The sequence below is a fragment of the Rhinolophus sinicus genome, linkage group LG01 (assembly GCF_036562045.2).
Source record: "Rhinolophus sinicus isolate RSC01 linkage group LG01, ASM3656204v1, whole genome shotgun sequence".
NCBI lineage: Eukaryota > Metazoa > Chordata > Mammalia > Chiroptera > Rhinolophidae > Rhinolophus > Rhinolophus sinicus.
In genome coordinates, this window is record NC_133751.1 from 198,010,090 (window position 1) to 198,034,285 (window position 24,196).

Consider the following 24,196-nt stretch of genomic DNA (forward strand, 5'->3'; position numbering starts at 1 on the left):
GGCAGCAAGGGAATGTTAGGGTTTGGAACAATTAGATCAAAGATTTTCAGTGTTAGCAATGGGGTAATTTAATGTCTCCGTACTTCCCTCAGCAAATTGGATAATTCATTAAAAAATTAATGCACAATTTATTATAACTCATTGATACTAGAAAACATATTTAGAAATCGTAGAAATATTCAGGAGCTAAAAATTCCAATGAGAAGTGATAGAGTATGCACTTTGAAAAATAAAGAAAACTACAGAGCTGAAATGCAACTTTTTCCTCATAGTCACATCACCTAATTGAAAGGCAATAATTAAAATAGGTCCTTAAAAATAAAAAAATCTCTGAACCTGTTTCTTTCTTTTTTTTTTTCAACAGCATTGAACCTGAATGCTGAACTATCATTTTCCAAGGCTAGGTAATATTTAAAGCATCCAAGTAAGGAAGAGAAAGATAATGCCATATTGCTCCTCTCTCATTACAATATTTGCAGAGCATTTCCATTTAAAAATGACATAGAGTTGTTAGCACATTTAAAAGAACTATAAATATGCACATACATCTCTCCAGCCACCTAACCAACAATCAAATATTATGTTATAAAACTCAACTGTCTGATGGGATGAGGAGATAACTAAATAACTGCAATGAAAAATAACTGACATATTTAATAACAACTGCGGAAACGCAGAAGAGGAAGAGACTGCCTATGGACTCAGAGGAGGGTAGCAGGTGAAGGAAATAATAAGTTGGATCTTGAAAGTCAAGTAGGAATTGAATAAGAAGAGAAAGAAAGAAAGGGTACTCTGAGCAGCTGGTAGCATAAAAGTACATAGCTGTCATGTGGGGCGGCCTACAGGGTCTCTGCTCCCACTCCCCACATAAGAATGCAGGATATGGTGAGGCCAAAAAGGAACACCCACGGAGCCATAGGTAGGGGAGTCATACCACTGTAGTCTCGCTGGCAGCTGGGTTGGAGACACAGGAAGCAGGAGCCACACTGTCTGCAACCTGCTGTCCATTTCTCTGCAATCTGCAACCCGCACTCCGCCATGCTAACTGCAATCCGCGCTTGCTAGATCAGCCACCATCTTCTTGCTAGCCCCCAGTTGCTGCTAGCGTAGCCACGGCAGTTATTAGTGGCCAATGGCTCACTGGTTACAGGTGACAGCCAGCTAGCCACAGCTGATGGCCATCCAGTCACAGTTGATGGCCATTTACTACCTGAGCCAGCACGTTTCCACTTGAGGCCGAGAGCCTGGAAACTGCACTCCTTGCTCTGTCCCCACAATAGCATACATGGGAAATTCCCAGAATCCTGAGTGGCTGCAGTGTGGACAAAGTTGAGGAGAGAACCAATTAGAAAGTGAGGCTGGTAAAGTAGGTTGGAACAAGGTGAGATTTAACCTCTTGGGGCAGTAATCATGGGTATCAACAGCATTCAGGAAGACACACATGTTGATACAAGCTGTGCTTACAGTCTATTGTGCCCTGAGTCACAGTGGTGCTCATTCCAAAATGCTGGTTCCTAGGCCCATGGGCACAGAAACAGATGAGCAACATTCTCATTGGCTCTATGACAACTATGGCAATGAACGTAGCTTAAAAAAAACACACAAAAAAAAACTCTTAAGCATGTTATCATTGGCTCCTCGTGAGAATCTTGTGTCTCCTTATTTAAAAGAGAGAAGCTGAAGTTTGTTAACTTAATCAAGGCCACACAAGTGGAAAGGGTCTGCTTTTGAAATTGAACTCTGGGTATTTTACAAAAGGCTGTTTTCCCCCACTTTGTATTAGGATCAGAAAACAGTGCTTAGGGAGGATTTGCTTTTTTTAATAATCCTTCTAAGTGTGTTTGTGGTAGGCTCCTCAAAGATGTTCATATCCGAATTCCCAGAACCTGGGAATATGGTTAAGTTCATGGAAAAGGGGACTTTGCAAATGTGACTAAACTTAAGAATGTTGAGATGGGGAAATTATCCTGGATTATCCAGGTGGCTCAATCTAATCACATGAATCCATAACAACAGGAGAGAAAGGCAGATGAATGAGTCGGAGAGATACAACACCTGAAGGGCTTGACCAACCTTTGCTGACTGACGATGGAGGAAGGGGAACATGGCTGGCCAAGGATTGGTCCTCTGTTTACATCCATAAAGAAAGTGGGAAACTGGGCCCTTCAGTCACAAGGAACTGAATTCTGCCAGCAACCAGTGAGCAGGAAACAGATTTTCCCCTCAAGACTTCAGAAAGGGACAGAGCCCTACGACACCTTGATTTTAGCCTGCTGAGCCTCCTACAGAACGTGTCACCTACACTACGGTAAGATAATACATCTGTGTTGTGTAAGCCACTATATTTGTAATTTACACATATTTTTACGTCAGCAATTGAAATCTAGTGATGGTGTTGGTATCTCTACAAAGTCAGGGAGGCCCAGACTCAGTCGAGTTGTGATCACTTTTTAGGGCACAGAGAGATCACACGTGGTCCTTCAGATCACGAGAGATAGCAGCAGAAGTCATCACGTCAGTTTACAGAAATACACAAGCCCAAGGGCACGAATGCAGCCTTCCCTGCACTCACAAACCAGAGGCACACATTTTCAACCTGCTGCCAAATATAGGTCCCAGTCTCAGCAATCACCATGTCATACTGACTTCATGTGCTCAAGAATTGGACCACGTGGTTACGCTCAGGTTACGTGTATGTGTATCTGTTGAGCTGAAGGCTTATTCACTTTCACTGGAGAGCCTCATGGAAATATAAGTGAATTTTAGACTTTTGTTTTCTGATACTAACGTATGACAGCAGATGGCACACCGGGCTGAAGGAGAAAAGGTGCTGGGTTCAACACCACCCATGGTCTTACTCTGTGACCCCGCCTACGTCCACCTAAACCTTTGTAGGATACCAAAATGTGTAGCAGAGTTTCTTTTCTCTTATTCACAACATATAGTTCATGTGGAGTTGGTATACATAAGTGCCAAGAGAATGCATTTGCAGGACAAAATTTAGCTTGAATCACTTAACACACATTAAAAAGCTAAATATTCAATATTAGCTTAAACGTATGTCAAAGAATATTTTTGTGAGCAGACAAATGTTTCAAATAAACACACCAAAAGTTGTTCCCAGTGGGTGGTAGGATTATGGGTACTCATTAAATTTGTTCTTTATTATTTTCTATATTTTGTGTTATTAATTTCATAAAAGCAAAAAAAAGTTTAAAAAGCACAGATATGACAAGTGACTAATGAAAATCAAAGTTAATAAAAAAATCCAAAAAACACATAGAGCAGTCACTACAATACTTTAAAACAATCTCAGGAAAACTCCCTGACTTGCAGGAAAGAAGCTAGGCTTTTAAGAACTAAAATAGCCCTCATCTTCACTGATAAAATCAGATAGTTCTGGTGATTTATTAAGGGTTTTCTTGAAAATATAAACCGTTCTCCATCATGGGACTAGGAACAGACTGTTGTCAAAACTCTGTTGCCCACACTTCCTGAATTTTAATCAATCATTTTCTGCACCCTGCTCAGGGTTTTATTCTGCCACAGACTCATGACTGCTCACAGTGTCAGTGGGAGTGACAATGCCATCCCTGGCCAAACAGGGAGGCCTGTGTGTGTCACCCAGGAGCTCCCAAGAGACAAAACTGCTGCTGATAACACCTGTTCTGCTAAATCTTATTTATTCAGAAATATACATCCATGGCAATCAACACTTAATTTTTAAAAATATCTTTGAATAACCTTTTGTGGGAATCTTGAACTCAACTCCATTCAGTTTACTTCAATTCAATTTGTGACTACTGAGCACATACTATATGCTGGTAGTTTATCACCAAAGTATTTCTTCTCAAACATACCAAAGAATTTGTTTACTGCAAACCAGGCACTTAGATTTCCTTCCACATGCCTGTACTTCTGTCATCTCCAAGGTTCACATTCTTTCTTACATTTAACAAGCATTTAGTAAACACCTACGATGTGTCAGACATTTGTCTGCCTTGGGAAGATGGAACCAATAACCACAGTGCTTATCCTTGAAGGCCCCTCAGGATTTTGGAAATGTGAGGGCAAAACCACACTTCATCCTTCTGGTCCAGGAGAGGGAAAGAGGACAAGTATGACGTAAACCGTGGTGAAGTATGCCTGAGATAAGACTAGCTACTGGTCAAACCAAGAAAAGTCATCTCTGGTACCACTAGACTCCCAGTTTTGTATCCTTTTATCCTACTGTATGAGGGCTCTTTCCAAGGTACACCTGCTGGGGAGTGGATTTACACTTTAGTGTGAATTTAAGTCAATGGGCATCTTGTGTATTTAAGGTTGATTTCTAACTGGCGAATGAAATACCCTAGACTTTGTTAGGGATTAGGTTGCTAGGAGACCGATCTGGGAAGAAAGACTGCTGTCTTTTCAGCACCTCTGAAATCACACCAGGTCATGACAGACCATATTACCTTTCTCAGGTGTAAGAAGGAGGTGATGGAGGCAGAGACAAAAAATAGAGGCAGGAAAGAACTAGAAAAAGAGGTTCTAGCTGGTTTTTGATGGCAGGAAGAAGGCGTGGAGCTTAGGGGACAATTCAGCCTCTCCCCACACTCGCCTACATTCTAGTCATGTGGGTGCTGAGAGGTGCTTGGCACAGATCTTACGCCAGACAGCCACAATTATAAAAGTTGGGCAGGGGAACTGGAAAGCTCGCTCTCTAAAACAGATGGGTCGTACTGTTCTCTGCAGGGATCGAAAGAGGGAAATGAGATTGCATGCTTGCCTTGGAGCCTCCACCAGGTTGGAAGAACCTGTCTTCCCACCTTTGTCACTGTTGGCTGTCCTTTTGCCAGTTCTCATGCCACTAGCCCCATCCTTTGGGAATGTAAACAGACATTCCCTTCATTGCATCCTCAAATAACCACTTTATTCTCCTATTTTCATCACTGAAATACAAATTTGGTTGTAGATTATTTGGACCGATTCTTCCAGTTTCTAAAATCAGATATCATAATCAACAATGGTGTTGTTACAATGAAAAATAAAAAGTATTATAATCCTTTTAAAAAGAATAAGAACTCCCTAAAATTGTACGACTAAAGCATCTTTAAAGGTCTTAGTGTTCAACCTCCTTGTTTTCTAGACAGGAACACAGAACCCCAAAACAGACTTGGCCAAGGTCATACAGCCTGGAAACCACTGCTTCCTAATGATAAAAAGATACATTTTTCAAACTGATTGGCTAGCAGCCACATAATGGCTTTTGACTTCAAAAAATTGAAGTTAATGAATGAACTTGTCCTGTTAGCACTCAGACAGGTCCTGAAAGAATCTTATTTGTGCATTTTGTCATGCCAATAAACTTTATGACTAGCAATGTCACATACAGAAAAAAAAATTATAGCTATATATACATAGAGATATGCTTTAAAGCAAAGTGGGATACTTTTCCTTTGAAGATAAAATCCTATTTTGAATAAATGTCTGAGTTTTGAATAAATGAAAAACATAGAAAGTAAATGACTTTAAATGTTAGTTCTCCATATTTGAATTTTCTTCAAAAAAGTTACTGAGCTCCACCATCACTTTCACTTTTGTGAAGGTTACACAGCTATTGTCAATTTCCATTTTCTCCTTTTAAAGAGCCGTGACAAAGGGACTTTTAAGAACTAAGCAAATAAACAATGGGTGTTCAAAAAATTTTAATTATCATACTTCATTGAATAGTAAATTTTGTTAAGTTTTCTGTTTGCTTATCTGCCAAGTCAAACGTTCATGCCTGTGTTCTTTTTATAGAATGCATGATATGAAAGGCCAAAAGTCATTGGTCATTTTGACAGCCTTAATTAGTCACTTAAATTGGTAAATTACTCAAATCAGTTTATGAAAAAAAGCTCATTGTACTAATCATAAATGGTGTCATCTTTTTAAATAGGCCCCCTCCCCAGATCCTATTGTTAAACTTTGCCATTTTCGCATTTAACAAATTAAAAAGCTGCCAAGCTTTCCAAATTCTATATGTCAGGGGAGGAGGTATGCTGAAATTAAATTAGAAAAACTGATTATTTCACATTTAGCAGCACAATTAAAGGAACTTTTGATAACTTGAGTCCATTAATTCTTCTAGTCTCAGAGGCAGACATTCCCACTTCAACCCAATTGCAAAATATTAAGGTTTTTCAAGAGCAAGTGTTTTTCTCTACTGCCACTAACTCAGTCACATTCATTAAATTTTATTACTTCTACATCATTTAATGTAGGTCAACATGTCAAGTCCAGCAACCACAAGGATTTCTTTCCAGCCCACTGACACTGCTATGAAAGATAAGAGGAAAACAAATCTCACTTCAGTGGGAAAAATAAAACAAAACAACAACAAAAAAGAACCCCTCTCATTTGTAAACATGAACACTAAAATCAAGACTACAAAAGACAATGCAACAGACTAATGCTGTAATCCAACTACTCCATGCTTATTGTGCTAGAAATGTATTTCCATAGAAGGAGAAAAATCCAATGCTGCCCCTTTCAGCGTTAAATGGGTCTTTGTTTGCAAAGCTTAACCCACTCTGAGCCATTCCTGTCCCTGGGAAATGACTGAGCACTGACAGTGTCGAAAGTTGGTGCCACCCTCAATAGCTCAGTGTTGCTGAGATGTCATAAATGAAAAATTGTTCAGCAGAGCAAAGGTAGGCACAGCTCTTCTCTCATTAACAAACTCTTTTTAAAAACCTCTTCCTGTGGCTAGCTTCTGAGGTTTCCTTTTTACTCTTTGCTCTCTCACATGGATGCTAACTGCATGTTTAATGAGGCCCGCCGGCCTGCCTGATGGAACTGGTCAGCAGTGCAGACTGGTCCTGGAGAACACAGCTTCTGGACTCACTTGATCTGGGGCAAGTTCCTGATCTCTAAGCATCTCTTTCCTCGTCTATAAAATAGGAATAAAAACCCTTTGCCATAGGGTTGTCATGAGGATCAAAAGAGATAGTACAAGTAAAGTACCTAGTGCATAGGATGTGCTCAATATCTTTCTACATAATTGCATTTCCACCACTTACCAAGTAGACTGTGAACATGACTCAAGGAACATCATTAGCAGATACTGACAGCCTGGAAAATTTTTAAGTCATAATTCCTCCACAGTCTCTCACTGATGTGCATCCAGCCCCCTCTCCTGACTTTCCTTACGCGTCTCATTTGCAGCGAGAAGGGAGACTTTTCCATCTCATTTTCAAATAGTAAATGTAGTATAAAAGCAGTGAAATAGACAAGTTTCCTGCTGTCAATGACACTTAGATTGAAAGCAAGTTGCTTGGACAAGAGAAACAAGAAATTAAATAAGTAAAGAGATCACTTTAGGTAGTGGTAAGAGCTACGAGGAAAATGAAGCAGAGGAAAGGGACAGAGAAGGTTGCAGCAGAGGGTGGCTGGGGAAAATACTTCAATTTGGTGCTCTTTCGATAACCTCCATAAGAAGGTGACATTGGAGAACCTGGGGGATGAGGTGGAGAGGCCTTGAGAACTCTGGGACAGAGAAATAGCAGATACGAGAACCCAGTCATCTAATGTCTTAATTTTACAAATCAGGAAACTGAGACTCCAAAGAGAGGTGGCTTAGAAAATTGTTACAGGGTCAGGGATAGAATTCTGTTCTCCCCAACTTATAGGCTCTGACGCTTCCTACACCTACTCCCATTCACTAAACTCCCCTATGGCCAAATCGCTCACTGTGCAAGAGAACACTTCACTTTGGATAGTTAAGGAGTGGAAAGAATATCCCAAGCTAGGGGTGAAGGACAGCCAATCAAAGGGGTCCTGGACAACATTACAGCATACAGGCAAATCAAGGTCTTTAATTCCATGGAATCCCATCCTCAGGACATTCAAATATGAACAAGAGAAATCATGTTTATTTTTCCTGAGACTCAATGACTGTAAGAGGAAAAAAAACACACACATTTTCATGATTTTCTGATTCTAGCAAATTTTCTGATATAACCGATTATTTTCAAATCACTAAGGGTTTTAACAGGAGAGAAACACAAATCTCATAAAGCAACAAGGAATGATCATTGCATGCCCTTCATGAGTTGGAGAGCTTCTGCTTTAAAATTCTCTGGTAAGTGAGGGAACGTTGGCTTTCTCCTAGAACACATCTTTAGGGCCACAGCCCAGGGTGACAACTTCTGCAGATTCAGAGGTAACCATTTCATGGATGTTATGGAATTTGCTTCTTAACCTAGAAGCTTAATTTAAGTTCACACTACAATCAAGGTGCTAGATGAAGGAGAACTCATACCACAAATTAAAAAGGGACTTCCCTAAAGTTAGTTAAATATAAAGCAATCCCATTTTCATTCTTTGATCATGTGAATATCGTCTCTGTCTCAAGGGACTCTTACAAAGAATTGCAGAATAAGCTACATTGTATTGGACCCTCATACAATCACTTTTCGTGACAAGTGGACTGAAAAATCCCCACGAACTGCAAAAATATGGCAGAAGTCGTAGTTTATTTCTTGTGTTTCTCAAATCTTCATGTGCTTATGAACCACCAGAGGATCTTGTTAAAATGCACATTCTGATCCAGTAGGTCCACATGGGGTCTAAGATTCTGCATTTCTAACAAGCTTCCACGTGATGCCAACATGGGTGGCCCATGGACCACACTGAGCAGTAAGGGTCTATCACTGCATCATGTGGCCTTTTATGAAAAAAAGAAAAAAAATCACAGAAAAAGAAAGTCTCTTGTCTCTTGAGTTAAAACTAAACATGTCTAGAGCAAATTATTTCCTTTTATCTCATGGACCTCCTAATCTCATGGCTGATTATGGTTCCTCTTTGAGCAAGGCTATAGGACTCCACGGTCCTGTGTTTTATTTACTGATCCCACTCCATTGATCTATTCCTGGCTACGTCTAACTTTCCTAATACTGTTTTTACTGTTGTTGCTAATATTACTTTTTACGCCCTTTCTTACTATTTTTGTCTGTGTTTTCTAACATGTGTCTTTGTAAGACACTTAGAATCACTCCTTCCAATAAGATAGCATGTGAAAAAAGGATCCCAACACAACCCAGTCCAATGGAGATGTGTGCTCAAAGACATTCCATACATAGGAACATTTCAGGTACTTGTTAGAGTAGGGCGAAGTGTTTGAGTATGAAGAGGGAGCCTGTCCTAAAACAGAAGTGGATTTGAGAGGAATTAACCTTCTTTCAGAATTTGCCTCTGGCTTTGCCAGACAGATGCCAAGGAGATGGCTGGCTAAGTTGGTATTTTAAGGACTTAATAATTGAGCTCCTGGTGGCCTTGGAAATGTCCATTATTATTACAGGTAACTGGGATGGACTGCTGTGGTTTCCAACCTCAGAGGAATACTGAAATGAACACTGACTGGTTCTCTAAGATACCAGTGGGAACAACAGAATTCTTCTCACTTAGGCAGAGCTACCAGTCAGAAGGCAACATCAACCAAAGTCAACTCATGTCTGCCAATTTAGAGATGCTGTTGGAAGCCGGCTCCAAAAATGGAAGGTGACCTTCTGCTAGATACCATTCAGGATGCAAAAGAGGTCCCTATCAGTCCCTTCACTTAGAGTAAGGTATTTAACCTTCATGAGTCTCAATGGTCTCCTCTGTAATTTGCAACAATAGTAACTTCCTCATAAGATTGCTCTGAGAATTGAACACTTAACACTATACCAGGCACTTTGTAGATTCTCAAGAAGAGATTTATCACAATACAAGTTTTACTGCACTTTTCCTCTGAGAAAATGGTGAAGAAAAAGACAGCCAAAAACCATACACACGTACTTTCTTTCATTTCTTTTTGACCTGTCTACAAGTTTTCTGGATCCCACTGTTGCTACCATTTATTTTTAAAGTTATTTCTGCAATGCCCTTGAAAAGTCAAAAACATTAGTTGATAACCTTGATCTTGTAAGCTAAGTTTGTCTTGACTTCTTCACCAGGCAAGGGACTTTCCTCATATGAAAACAGAAATGTGTGATTTCTGCTACAGTGTGTGATTTCTGTTAAAGCATAAACACCCTTGTTAAAACCTTCCAAAACCAAAGAAAATGTGCTGTCAACGTCAAACAAACAGGTCTTTACTTTGCATATTGCTTTAAACTCTAAACACTGAGAAGAAAACAAATGTTTCGTTTTCATTCAATTCACTTTTTGGGTCTTTTTGCTAAGTCTTACCCCCAGTATATGACTTTTTGGAAATGCCAGTATTTCCCACTCCGCTTTTTAAAATCCCTTCCTACTGTCAACTATTTAAATATCACAAAGTTCAGAAAGGAGGAAATTCTTCCTTCTAGGAATTCCTCCTTCTCCTGTAAACATGCTTATGTATTTGTTACTTCTCAACCAAAGATCTTTGTTTTGGTCTGGCAGACGTTCCGCTCCTTATTTAAACTCCCTAAAATACAAAAGTGCTATCATTGGAGAACAGAGGAAGTTAGGAAACATCAAATCCAAGAGAGGATATGAAGTTTTTGTGATTACTGAACTCTTTACTGACCTCTCTTTACCACTTACCCTCCCTGGGTGGGTGAGACGGGAGAAAATGTGCTGGTTAAGTACAATCACTTCTGGCAGGATATTTCCTCTTTGAAAGAAGTTAATAAAGTTAGATACAATTCAAAAATGAATTGCAGAGGAATGTTTGTGTGACAATAGAGTAAATATTATATATGTGTTAAAGAGTACTTGGAAATACAGCAGCATGTTCTGATCTAGGAAATAGACAAGAGGCTTTAGGCAAAAGCTGACCAATGATTATTTGGTCTTTGGTAAGCCCTTGCCTGTCTTTGTGCTTTCTTTCCATCATCTGACCCTGGTTACTTCTCACCTTCTCTGTTAAGCAAAGTCTTCCATTACTCTGACTCACCCAATCCATCCTGTAAATAAAACTCCACTTAACACAAAGTGACAGATCAAATGTTAGCAAAAAGTAATCTATATCTTATAAAAAGTATTTTTCTTTTGAAATGCTATCAAATATAATACATATGCACACAAATGTACAAATCCTAGGTTTATAGCTTAGTGAAATGCAGAAAGCTATCTAAGTGAACTAATTCGTGCAAAACTACAAATACACTTCATACATTTTACAAGAAGGGCTTCTTATCAAAAAATAAAAAAGAATCTTTAAGTATTAGCATTACAACTTTGAGGCCATCAGGGTATGTATATTCAACTAAAGTAATAAATCACTCAATGCCTGACATGAGAGAAATGTTTGTAATCATTTTTGAACTGATATTCTGCTTTACAGAAGGTTGCTTTGTGGGCCTGAATGTGGAGTCAGGAAATTACTGGAACTTCACTAGATCCAGAGATTGGCCTTTGCATGAGTTGTTATTCATTTATTTTCTAGAAAAAAAAAAAATTAGGATAACTAAGGAGCATATATTTTTCTTTTCCAAATGTATGGCTTTTGTTCATATATGTTCTTTATTATTATTGCTTCTTTTTTCTTTTTAACAATTTCATTAAGGTATCTTTGACATACAAAAGTTATATAGATTTAAGTATACAACTTGATATTTTGATATATGTATACTCTGAAAAAATCACCACAATCAAGTTAAATAACTTAAGTGTCACCTTTACATAGTTACAATTGTGTGTGTGTGTTGAGATTTAATTAAAGATATATCTTCTTAGAATATACAATATAGTATTGTTGACAATTGTCACCATGTCACACATTGGATCTCCAGAATTCATTCATCTTGCATAACTGGACATTTGTACCCTTTAACTAACATCTCTCCATTTCTCTTTTAACCCCACCTGTCCTAGCAATCAACATTCAACTTTTTGCTTCCATGAGTTTTACCATTCCATATTCCACATGTAAGTGGATTCATGCAGTATTTGTCTTTCTGTGTCTGACTTATTTCACTTAGCATAATATCCTCCACATTGTTGCAGATAGTAGAATTTCCTTTTTTTAAGGCTGAATAATATTATACATATTTCACCTTCTCTTTATCTTTTCATTCTTTGACACATATTTAGGTTGTTTCCACATCTTGGCTATTGTGAAAAATGCTGCAGTGAACATGGGAGTGCAGGTATCTCTTCATAATTGGTTTTAAGAGTGACGTAAAATAAGGTGTGTCCCAACCAGGAGTCTGTCTTCATATAAGCCTATTTCAGTGTCTTGGGTAAAAACTGAAATCAAGTTTGCTTTGATATCTACCTCTGATGTCCTTGCCAACCACCTAAAGTTGGCCCCTTAGTCAGTGCCCTCACTCAGCATCCCTTTGCTATCCGCTTTCCATAATTCAAATACATTTTGAAGCATTCCTGTCCTATGTGTATGTGCGTGAAAGTGATAGATATCGATACATAGACATATAGATATGGAAATGATAGAGATAGCAATAAAGGTATATATATAGCGAGAGAGACAGAGAGAGACAGAGAGACAGAGAGACAGAGAGAGAGAGAGAGAACATTTCCCATGCTCAGAGTCTAAAACTACCTTATTAATCTAACAATGTCGTTGATTCTTATTGGATAGAGCAGAGTTCAATGTTACAACAATCTCTCTATAACATTCTGGAGGATTTGGTCCCTGAAACAGGGATTTCAGAAAGGACACTGTATGACTCCAACAATGGGACAGTTTTTCTCAGCAGGACCTCCTAGCATCTCTCAAATATTTTTCAATAAATGACAGCTTGCTCCAATACACATAATTCTACGTGCCAGTACTGAAGTGAGCTACCAATAATCTTCCCCCATCCTATTAATTTTCTCCTGTGACAACCAGGATTTGAGGACTTGCAGTAACAAACATAAAGAGTCTTAAGGGATTGGATGAATTTAAGCTAAGATTAGCCTCCACGCCCCAGTCCAATTACAAGCTTTCAGGTTCAAAAGGGATGCTCTGCCATACAGAATCCCACTGAGTTTGGGGACCAACTCAAAGAACTCATCACCTTCTTCTCTCCCTTCAAAGGTTAACAGACAGGATGGGGTGCAAAGCACATGTCTTCTTGCTGCCAAAAGCACTGCCCACACTGCCTGACTAGATGTGTAAGATCCCATGAAATGTCTTGGCAAAGCTAGTTCAGGAGTGTTGGCCAAGGTGCTGAAGTGAGGGGAGGGAAGCAGGGACACATTTGCCCATGAATCACCCCTCCCCCAACTCTTTTTAAGACATGGAGCTTATTCATTTTGACAAGACACCCTAGGATTTCAAAGCTGACATAAATTTGGAGAAAGTAAATTGTGTGTCAAAAGGTATCCAGGATACACATTCTTTATAGAAATTCCAGCACTACAAAAACTAGTAAAAACCCACTTAAAAACAAAACAACATTTAGAGCTGTTTAGTCCAGTTGAAAACTACTTATTTTTAGGCACTTTTTTGCCAGATCACTACTGTCACTCGGTAAAATGAATCAACTGCAAAATAAAATTATTGTAAAGCAAATGGCAGAGAATGACAAAACCAGAATCCCGAATGATCATTCAAAAGTAAAAATTATCTTCTGTGCATGCCTAGAGATTTTCTTATTATCTCTACTTTTACTCGAATTGAAGCTTGTTTCCAAATGCTGTCTTTGGTAGTTTATCCTTTCTGCCTTGAAAATGTGCATGCTGATATCCGAACCACCGGCAGCCCCAGGGTTGGCCAACAGTTGAATCACCTCTGAATAACTGCAGATTGCAGCCAGTGGTAAGTGAAAGAGAAGGCACCCTCCCCACCAAGTCCTTTCACACTGCAATCACCCCCACCCTCTTGGGCATCTGATGCCTCTTCTCTCTGCCAGCCAATTAACTTCCGTTCTGTTCAACTTTCTGACCTCTAGCTTTAGAGAAAAGTCTTGGCTTTGGGAACTGTCTCTGGGCAGCTCTTGGCTCCCTCCGGATGAGTGACTGGCAAGAATAACACTTTCTTTGACATTCTTAGAAGAAGCCGTTTAATTCCTAATGATATTTCCTGGCAAAAAGGGAAACGAAACCCACCACCTGGGACTCGGGTCCAGCAAAGGCAGGGCAAGAGGACAGGGAGGCTGTTGAGCCCTAGTCTTGCTGTTAGGCTGTTTCCACTCGCTTCCCTTTCCCACCAGAGTTGCTTTGCTTTCTCCTGACACTTCCAGCCCAGAGTGTGACACCTACTGGAATTTAGGAACATCTGGAGAGGTATGGATATGATTTGGGCATCAGAGGAGAAAGGCTGGCTTCTGCCCCAGGATTTCCCGCGGAAATCACCCAGCACTTTCAGAAGGCATTTCAATAAGGAAGTAACCAGTAAAGCGATCTTGGCGGGAGAACCCCGCGAACATCTTAGAAAAATTCCAGAAACCACTGGATACTTAATGACCCACATCTCTTCCAGCCTGTTCGCCCAGCCCTTTCTGGAGTAGTATAAAGTGGTTTGTGGGTTTTTTTTTTCCCCCAGTGGAGGGAGGGTGGTGCGAAGTACATTTATTTCCGCGATAGCGTTAACATGGGCTTCCAGCTTTGGCAACCCGCGAGGACCTCGGATCACATCCTCCCCTCACTGCGCACTAGTCTCCGGGGTGATGAAGACGCACAGACTTGTGGATCCACGGGTTCCGTTCTGTAGACTCCCCCACCCCTCAGGTCCCTGCCACCCCACAATCTAGCACCAATGTTACTCGGGATGCATTCCAGCCACCTCCCCACCGCCCCAAACCCAGACCACATCCTCTCCCACGCTGCGCTTCTGCTGCCGGTGTAGCTGCTCCTCCGAGAGTCCCAGGTCCCCAAACGCGCCCCCGGTCCTCGTGCGTTATGGCACTGCCTCGCGGAGATAGCGCCAGGGGCACCCGCAGAGACGGCGCAGGAGGGAGTGCTGGGGAAGAGAGCGGGGGGCGGCAGGGGCAGGGGCACCCTGGCTGTTCAGGGAGGCCGGGCGTTGGTCCCCTGGCTGCCCGGGGCGCGCGGGGAGGCAGGGAGGACGCGCCACACTCACCCGCTGCTGCTGCCGGCTGCTGACGGCCACCGCAGCAGCCGACGCGGCGCTGTGCCGGAGCTCGGCCGCCTGCCCGGGTCTCAGCAGGCTCCGGGTGAACCTGCGGGTCCGCTCTCCGGCCATTGCCGGCCGCGCTGATCTCGCTGCGGGCCCAGAGCGCGTGTTTCACCGGCCTTCCCAGCGCCGATCTTCTCTACCCACCGCCGTTCAGGAAGCGGAACTCGGCGCCTTTCCCCCCCTCTTCCTCGCAGTACTCGCAAGAGGCGGGTTTTTCTCTCCGGCAACCTCACTCCTCCACCCCCTTCTCTCCGCAAAAGCTTCGCGACGACTTTCTAAACTCTGCGGTCTTCCCGGCGCTCGCGGCCAACTCGGCGAGCAGCCCGGCCCGGCGGCGGCACCTCTGGAGCTGGGACGTGGGACGCGCGTGAGGCGGCTCCCACCCGCCACCACCGGGCTCAGCTGGACGGCCCGGGCTGTCCCCGCCACCCCTGGGACGGCAGACAGCGGGGGAGGGCGCGGGGCCGCCAGCGCGGGCTGCGGGCGGGGCCTGCCCACAGCTTTGGTCCCCATTTGGAGGCTCCTTACAAAGCTGGAGATCTCACCGCATTTACTGATTTGGCCCCTACCTTCCGGGGCTGGCGAATGGGCGCGGGCACAGTTCAGTTGGCCCTTCCACCCTTAGGGAAAGGGTCAGAGGCTTATTCAGGGTCTGGCGGCTGGGATCTGCAGGGCATCACCTCAGCCAGCCTTTAGGAAGCTCCTTTGCCCGAAGCCCTCAGTCAGGGCCTTGGAACAAGCTTCCAAATTCATATATGTCTTCACCGGTGTTCACTAAATGTCTACAATGTGCCAGGTCACATTGTTCTGGCAACTGGGAATGAGGAAGAGAAATTGCCAGCCCACCTTAGTGTTGTGTGATGCTAATACGTTTTGGGGGCTGGGAGTGGAAGCCCGGCAAGTAATGCAGATAACAAATCAAGGAATACAAGTAGGTGAACAATAGAGTTTAGATAACAGAAGCTAGAAACAATCAAGACAATGTTGTGTAAGGCTGGAGGGGTGTGGCCCTGGATAGGACGAGGAGGCTAGAATTGACCTGTGGGGTTACTAGGTTGTGTAGGTCAGGTATAGGGGTGGACTAATATTTGTGTTGTTTTCCTGATCCCACTTTTGCCTTACATCCATCTGGCCTGCACTTTGTCTCCAGCTGTGTAATTAGATTTTCTAGGAATTCTCATCCTGAGTCACACGCAGGATGGTTCTCTGACTCAGCGTGGGGCTGGGTGGATAGAAGAACAATCCTGGCTCCTAGGATAGCAGTCTGGAGAGATCCTGGACACTTACTCCAAGTATTCTAGGTTTTTAAAAACAGCTTTTTATAGGTCTGGGACCCTGACATTTTCCCAAAGCAATATAGAGTTTTAACAAGATCACACGTGTGTATAAAGAATTCTTAAGCAGATAATAAATGCACTTGAATCAGCTCTCTGCTATCTGGAATTCAGTTAGCCAGAGACACCGCTTGGGCGTCATTTCAGAACATTTCAGAAATCATATTGGGCAGAGGCTCTGGAAGACTTGGGAAGTGTGATCAATTGGTTCTACGATACCCTTCATAACAAAGTACTGTGCCTTGCATTGTGTGCTTTCATTGTGACATACAGTACAATGTCAACTTTAAGGGTAAGCAAAGTATGTGGTTGTCTCTGTGGTGGCATTTAAATGTCTCTGTGGAAATAAGTCCCTCCAACCTCACCCTTCTCTAACAAATGTATCCTGTAAATGTAAATTCAATTGAGAGAGATAACATGTTTCGCTCTTTTGAATGAATTTGAGCTTCCCAGAAGGAGGTGTCTAGTTTTTGTCCCTGGTTTCAGAATACTACCTGGCACATAGTAGGTGCTCAATAAATACTGGTTTGTGGATGACTTCCCTGAGGGTTTAAATGGGCTGGTGCAGTCAGAGGGCTCAGAGTGCCTGAGGCAGGGACAGACAGAAAGGAGAAGAGAAAGGTGTGCTGGCAGGGAAGGCTGTAGGAATGGGAAATACTACTGTGTCCTAGGTGTGGCAACTCGCTGAGCTGATCCAAAACACTGAGGAATCCACACAACACATTCTTTAACTATATCAAGTAACAGAAAATAATTCGTACATCTTTTATTACTTCGAATTTTACTTTCTCCAGATTCAGGGGGTTACCAGAGCACTGGTGTGAGAGCGTTTGATGAACAAATGCCTATTTGCCCTATCCAAACCCTGAATAATGTTTGTTCCATGGGTCACACTGAGAAGGAGGGTAGATGTAGGTGACCTTTACACCCAGGGCATTTCAATGACATCGCTCACTGGGATGCTCCTCAGCCCTTGACAGTCATGTAGGTTTAAGTTAAGCCCGCTTCTGGATGCCAAGGACAGAGAGCCGAGTGTGCCCCCATACAACTCCCCACCTCCCCCTCCGCAGCATAGACACACATTCTGTGCTGCAGGTACATGACTTCAGGTCTGCTAATTTGACACTGTCTGACTCTCTGCTGTTCACCTTGATCTCAGTTCCCTGGAGAGATTTGGCTGAGATACTCTGTAAATGCAAATCTGTGAAAATACCATGACCACCTTGATATGAATTAGGGACCTTGGGTGATTATGCTGTGTCATTGTAGGTTCATCAGCTGTAAAAAGTATACCACTCTGGTAAGGGATGCTGAAAATGGGGCATGCTGTGTATGTGTGGGGGTAGCAGGGAATCTCTGCATTTTTCGCTTTATTTTGTTGTGAATTTAAAACTGCCCTCACCCCCCACCCCCAATAAAGTGTGAAGAAAAACAAAGACGTCAATGTGACATGACAATGAAAAGACAAATTGTGCAATGGAAGAATGGGTAAAAGACGTGAACGTACATTTCTCCAAAGAAAATGTACAAATGGTCAATGCTCAACATCATTATTCATTAATTGAATGCTCAACATGAGATCAAAGTCACAATGAGATACCACATCTGTGAGGGTGGTCATAACGAAAAACATGGGAAATAAGTGGTAGGGAGATGTGGAGAAATTGGAAGTCTTGTACATAGGTCGTGGGAAAACAGTTTGGCAGTTGCTCCAAATGTTAAGGAGTTACCACATGACCCAGCAATCCCACTTTTAGAGAAATAAAAACATATGTTCACATAAAAAGTTCTACAAGAATGTTTATAGTAACATTATTCATAATAGCTGAGAAGTGGAAACAACCCAAATATTCATGAATTGATGAATGGATACATACAATGGGATCATTTTTAGAAATAACATTAAAAACAAACAAACAAAAAACAATGAAGTATCGGTATGTGCAGCAACAAGGATCGACCTTGAAAACACTTTGCTAAGTGAAAGAAGCAGTCACAAAAGACTGTATATATACCACATCTGCTTTATCCAATTGTCTTCTGAAGGACACTTTGATTGTTTCCATGTCTTGACCACCATAAATAAAGCTGCATTGAACATCGGGGCGCATACATCTTCACAGATAAATGTTTTCAGATTTTTTAGGTAGATACCCAGGAGAGGGATTGCTGGGTCATATGGTAATTCTATTCTTAACTTTTTGAGGAACCTCCACACTGCCTTCCATAGTGGCTGCACCGATCAGCATTCCTACCAACACAATGGAATACTGTTCTGCCATAAGAAAAGATGAAATAGTGCCATTTGAGACAAAATGGATGGATCTTGAGATTATTATGCTAAGTGAAATAAGTCACACAGAAAAAGTCGAGAACCATATGATTTCACTGCTATGGGGGCTATAGAACTGAAAGCAACAAAGGAACAAGACAAAAAAATAAAGAAACAACAACTCATAGACACAGGCAATAGTTTATTGGTTACCAGAGGGTAAGGGGGTTGGAGGTGGTAGAAGAGGGTAAACAGGGTCAAATACATGGTGATGGAAGGAGAACTGACTCTGGGTGGTGAGCACACAATGTGATATATAGATGATGTATTACAGAATTGTACACTTGAAACCTATGTAATTTTACTGACCACTGTCACCCCAATAATTTTTTTTAATTAAAGTATATTGGGGTGACAATTGTTAATAAAGTTACATAGGTTTCAGGTGCACAATTCTGTAATACATCATCTGTATATCACATTGTGTGCAAAGGAAGTGAAAGCTAAAATAAATGAATGTGACTATATCAAACCCAATAAATTTTAATTTAAAAAACAACAACAACAAAATAAAAACAAAAGGCCACATATTTATAATACCTGTTCTATGACACGTCCAGAATAGGCTAATCTAGAAACAGAAAATAGATTAGTGGTTACCTGGGGCTGGAGCAGGTTAGGAGAAAATGAGGAATAAAGGGTTTCTTTTCAGAATGATGAAAATTTTCTAAAATTAACTGTGGTTGAGGTTACACAAGAACTTACAGTTGTTGCTTCTGGGAAGGGGAACTTGACAGCTGGGGACAAGAGATAATATAATATAATTAATATAATATAATATAATCACATTTTTACTATATGTTGTGTGCTTATTGAATTTGTATCACATGTATAAAACCTGTTCACAAACAAATAAATAATGTACCTTTTCATTTTAAGAGATACTATCACAGAAACATACCCACCCATTCCCATTTCTCAGAGAAGAGCTAGTTAAAATAAAACAAGTGAATCTTTAGTAGTCTCCAATACTGTAGAGCAGTGGTTAAAAGCACATTCAAAGAAGTCCAAATGCCTGGGTTCAAATCCCTATTTTACTTACTCTTTCAACAAGTTATTTGACGTCTCTAAGCCTTAATTTTCTTATCTGAAAAATAGGGATGACAATAGGTAGTTATTGGCGGGGCTGCTGAGAGCGTTATTTCTTAAAAAGGTCTCAGCACACAGACTTCAGGAAGTATTGTTATTACTAGACTTGCAGAGACTTACAAACTTTTAAAATCTTTCATGTCCTTTAATACATTTGATTCTCTCTTTGCAATGAACAGGATGGGTAATACCATTTTACAGGCAAGACTGGGTAACACAGGCATTCTGACAACATCTTTAACCCACATCAGTGACTCTGAAATTGCATGAACAATAATAATATAATCCTTTTATCATAATATTAATCCATTATTATGCAATAATATCTAACATCATAGAGTGCTACAGTGTGGAATGTAGTTTCACAAAATATTAGTGCAATTTTAATATAGTGTAGAGTGGGGTTGTTCAGCCCACTTATTCTATGCGTCAATGTCTATAATTCCAGATGAATCATTGAAGAAGCTCCCAAAATCCACAGAACAGGCATTTTAGGAATTAGTGGTATCAAATTTTGCTCCATGACCTCAAATTCAAGATTTACTGTTCTGTATTTTCTAATACTTAGAATGTACAACCTGAAATCAAGTTTTATTGAGTTCTAATTCCCTTCTTTATTTGACTTGGCATGGACCAAGACACTGAATCAGAAATAAATAACCCTATTAACAGACATTTATGGAATATCAACAGGTCTCACCCTAAGCCATGGGGGCATAGAGCTAAGCAAATGCTCTCTAACTCGAAATAGCTTAATTTCAAATAGAGAAACTGACTTATCAAACATTAGTGGGTGGGGTAAGATTTTGGAAATGGAGTATGTCGGAACCATGTTAACATGGTATATGCTTATGGTTTTAAGATTGAAAAAAATATCTAAGATTGAAAACAATTGGTCTTAATAACATGGAATTTTCTAGTTCTTCCTCCTTCCCTTCTCCTCCTTTCTTCTTTCCCTCCCTCCCTTCTACCTTCCCATTCCTCCCTCCATCCTTTTCTTCTTTAAAGCTCAAGTACTCTTCCTTCTTATTCATAAGCATCAATAGCTTCATTAAGATGCAGCGAGCCTGCCCTGGTACAGTTCAAAGCTCTATACACCTAGAAATAGGAAATGGTCAGTAACCCTCTCCTGTACTTCTCCATGACTTGCCCAGGGCCAATTACACTGACCTTATGAGTAAAGAAAGGCTTCAGAATTTTTTAAAATAATAATAGTAAGCATTAAAGTGAAAACTGTACTATCCTTTCCAAAATACCTAGAGGTATAACGATGTGAAAATTTAGTAATTGGTCCAGGAGTCTGAAGACCTGGGTTTGGATTCAGGTTTTGATACTCAAAGCCTGTAGAAATGAGGACCCCTTTGCCACCTTTTCTAAGTGACTGCAAGTCCAGTGTACTCTGTGTTTCACTCTGGGCATCAGCATGTCTCAAGATTTGGCTATTTCAACTTTGTCTTGTATTACACAATTTACAAAGTATACTCATTGTAGTGTTTGATTCTCAAATCACTCCCCTAAAAGGCAGATGGGCATGTAATATTGCCTCCACTGTACATAAGAGAAAGTTGAGAGAACGTTTAATACCATGGACAATAGAAGGAGGACTATTTTGCTATAAATAAAAAAAGTATGGGAATACAAATGTCCAAGTTAAAATAGTTTTCTAATGTTATACCAAGCCTTTCTTTATGATTATTCGTTGAGGGAAAAGTACGTTTATCCCATTTTTATAATAGGAAATGAGGTCCACAGAAACAGGTGATTTGCCTTGATACTGTAGTGACTGTAAAGCAAAATAATTATATTTGGCTGTTAAAAGTATACACCTTGTCTTAGTCAGCAAAATGTAAGTCAAGTATCAGGATTGCAATCCAAAATGTAAGAAAAATACTTTGCCATAAACATTTATGTTCCCTAGTATTAAGAAAAAAATAAACAATTGACTTTATATCTAGTGGCTTTTGGGCTGAATACTGTTTTATAAGGTACATTTTAGTGTCACCTTGCTGACGGAATATTAAAAAGCAACAAGACAAATTTGGTTTGAAAGGTGTGATATTTATGGGGATCCATTAGTTCTTGTCGGTGCCAGAGCCATGTGATAACACTGAGTGTCTCTGTGTTGTTTATGGGCAAATTACTCCTTGGAAGAAAATTACACTTAGGATAATATGATTTGAATGGGTAACTCTCTGCCAGGCTGTACATTTTGCCCACAATCCACAGGCACTGCAGCACTCTATTACTCCTAGTCACCAGGAATCCTTGTGGGGGTTATATCTCAAAGAGAGGCATATGGTTGAATTAGAAGATCAGTTTCCACTGGAAATCAGTCTTTGGGTTCTCTATTCTGCTTTGGCTTTCATTTATAGTCTGGCCTTAGGGAATTAATGTCCCGGGAACTTTATTCATCCATCTGTAAAAATTACTCAGAGGCAGATTTTTGGCTTGATATGAGGAAGAAGGAAATGATTAGTAAATATAGAATGGAAACTTTTTGATTTCTTACATGTCTAATTAAACCCTTATACTCACTTACTCTTCTAGGCATTTCAATTTTCTCCTCTTCTCCAGTGTGTTGACGATGCCAGACTTCCACTATTGTCAGAAGTCCACCTTGACATATAACAATACCATAAAATATTTATTTGTTTTATTTCTTAAAAGAGAGCAACATAAAAATAAATCTATTTTCTAATATTTCCTTGAGAATTTTGCACCTATATGCACGGTGAGATTGGTAACCTTTTCTTTTTTTGGAACTAACTTTATTACATTTTGCCAGGAAGACTTTTCTAGCTTCCTAACGTGGACTGGAGCAATTTCTGTTCCGTTTCATGGCCTACAATAATTTAAATAACATTGAGATTATTTGTTCCCCAAAGGCTGAGTAGAACTCAGCTGTGGGACCACCTGGCCCTGGTTCATTTTTGAATGGGAGATTTATGATCACTTTCAAATCCCTTCTGTAGTTGTTGGTCTACTCAAGATTTACACATCTTTTAGTTCTTAATAATTTATATTTTACTAAGAATATCATCAATTTCTTCAGGTTTTGGAAGCCATTGCCGTAAAATTGCACATGGCATTAATATACTATTTCCTTTTATCATGTATTCTTTCTCATTTTATCGTATTTTAAACATACCTTAAAAGTAGCAAAAAGAATACAATGAACCCATATAACCCCCAGCTACATTTAACGATTTCAAGTTAGAGAAATTGTGACCCTTCGTCTCTAAATAATTCAACATTTATTTCCAAAATGTAAGAACGTTCTCTTATATAACTGGAATATCATTTAACACACTGAAGTCAATTAACAACGATCTCTTATTTACTTTTATGGCCCAGTTCATATTCAAAATTCTCCAATTGGTCCCCAGATGACTTTTCTTTTATAGCTAATTTGCTCAACCCAGAATGTAACCATAGAAGACACATTGATTTACTGGTCATTGTCTCTTAACTCTTTATTTTAAAACCATTTCCCTCTCTTCTTTTTGATAATGATATTGACTTGTTGAAGAGACTAAGTCAGTTGTCCTACATGTTTTTTTCTTCTTACTGACATGAAATTTGTTACTTTTTATCTAAAGGATAATTTTAATCTCATTTTAATACTGAATTTTTCTTCCCCTTTTTTTTCCCCTTAAGGGGGATTATCTATTGTAATAGTCTCTTCAAAGAACTGGTTTTGAGTTTTATTAGTTTGATTATGTGTTATTGTTTATTTTTTTATTAATAGGGTGATACTCTTAATTGAGACAGGAATTCCACATACTATAGAAGAAAAATAGTAATATTTAAATACATTTATACTCAAATCTTCATTATGGCAAAACATAGTAAAAAAGTAGGCAAACTATATATAACTGGGTAAATTTATAACAAACATAAGCAAGAAAGGCAAATATCTCTAATGCACAAAGATTTTGATTGATGAGAAAAATACCTAAAATAGGGAAGTTCCCAAAAAAGAAACTGAATAAATAAAAAATAAAAAATAAATAAAAGGAAAATAAAATCTGCTCAATTTTTTGGTCTATTTTAATTTGGGTCGCCAGTCTTTTACTTATTGATTTTAAAGTCAAATTTATATATACTGCAAATGAATCCTAGTTAAGAGAATGTCACACCAAATATCTACTTAACAACTATCAAGTGGTTATTTTCCAAAAAAAGATGTTTTTTTTCTAATAGGCTGCTTCACAAAGAAACATTCATACTTAGTCTAGGCTTATAAAGTTTTTCAAAGCATTAATTCCATACCCTGATTATGTAGGCAGAAGATGGTTGGAGAAAACATGTTTTGGGTGGATCTAAACGATTTACACCAACTGTTTTATTTCCAGGAACTTGTTCTTTTAAGAACTCCACCTACATTGTCACAGTCTTTGCTCAGGCACGTGGTTTTGGTGA

The 24,196-nt window shown here is 40.0% G+C and overlaps 1 protein-coding gene across 3 annotated transcripts in view; it reads right to left on the minus strand.

Moving 5' to 3' along the window:
* The window catches only part of DOCK10 (dedicator of cytokinesis 10), a 236,387-nt gene extending 221,174 nt beyond the window's left edge, over window positions 1–15,213 (minus strand). Inside the window, exon 1 of one of the 3 annotated variants that reach the window (XM_074314112.1) lies at window positions 14,963–15,213. In XM_074314112.1, coding sequence (XP_074170213.1) covers window positions 14,963–15,085 — 123 coding nt within the window. In that variant the 5' untranslated portion in view covers window positions 15,086–15,213. The remainder of the gene's footprint in view (window positions 1–14,962) is intronic. The other 2 variants (XM_019736633.2, XM_074314113.1) reach the window with 2 other exon arrangements.
* Window positions 15,214–24,196: the final 8,983 nt, after the last annotated feature.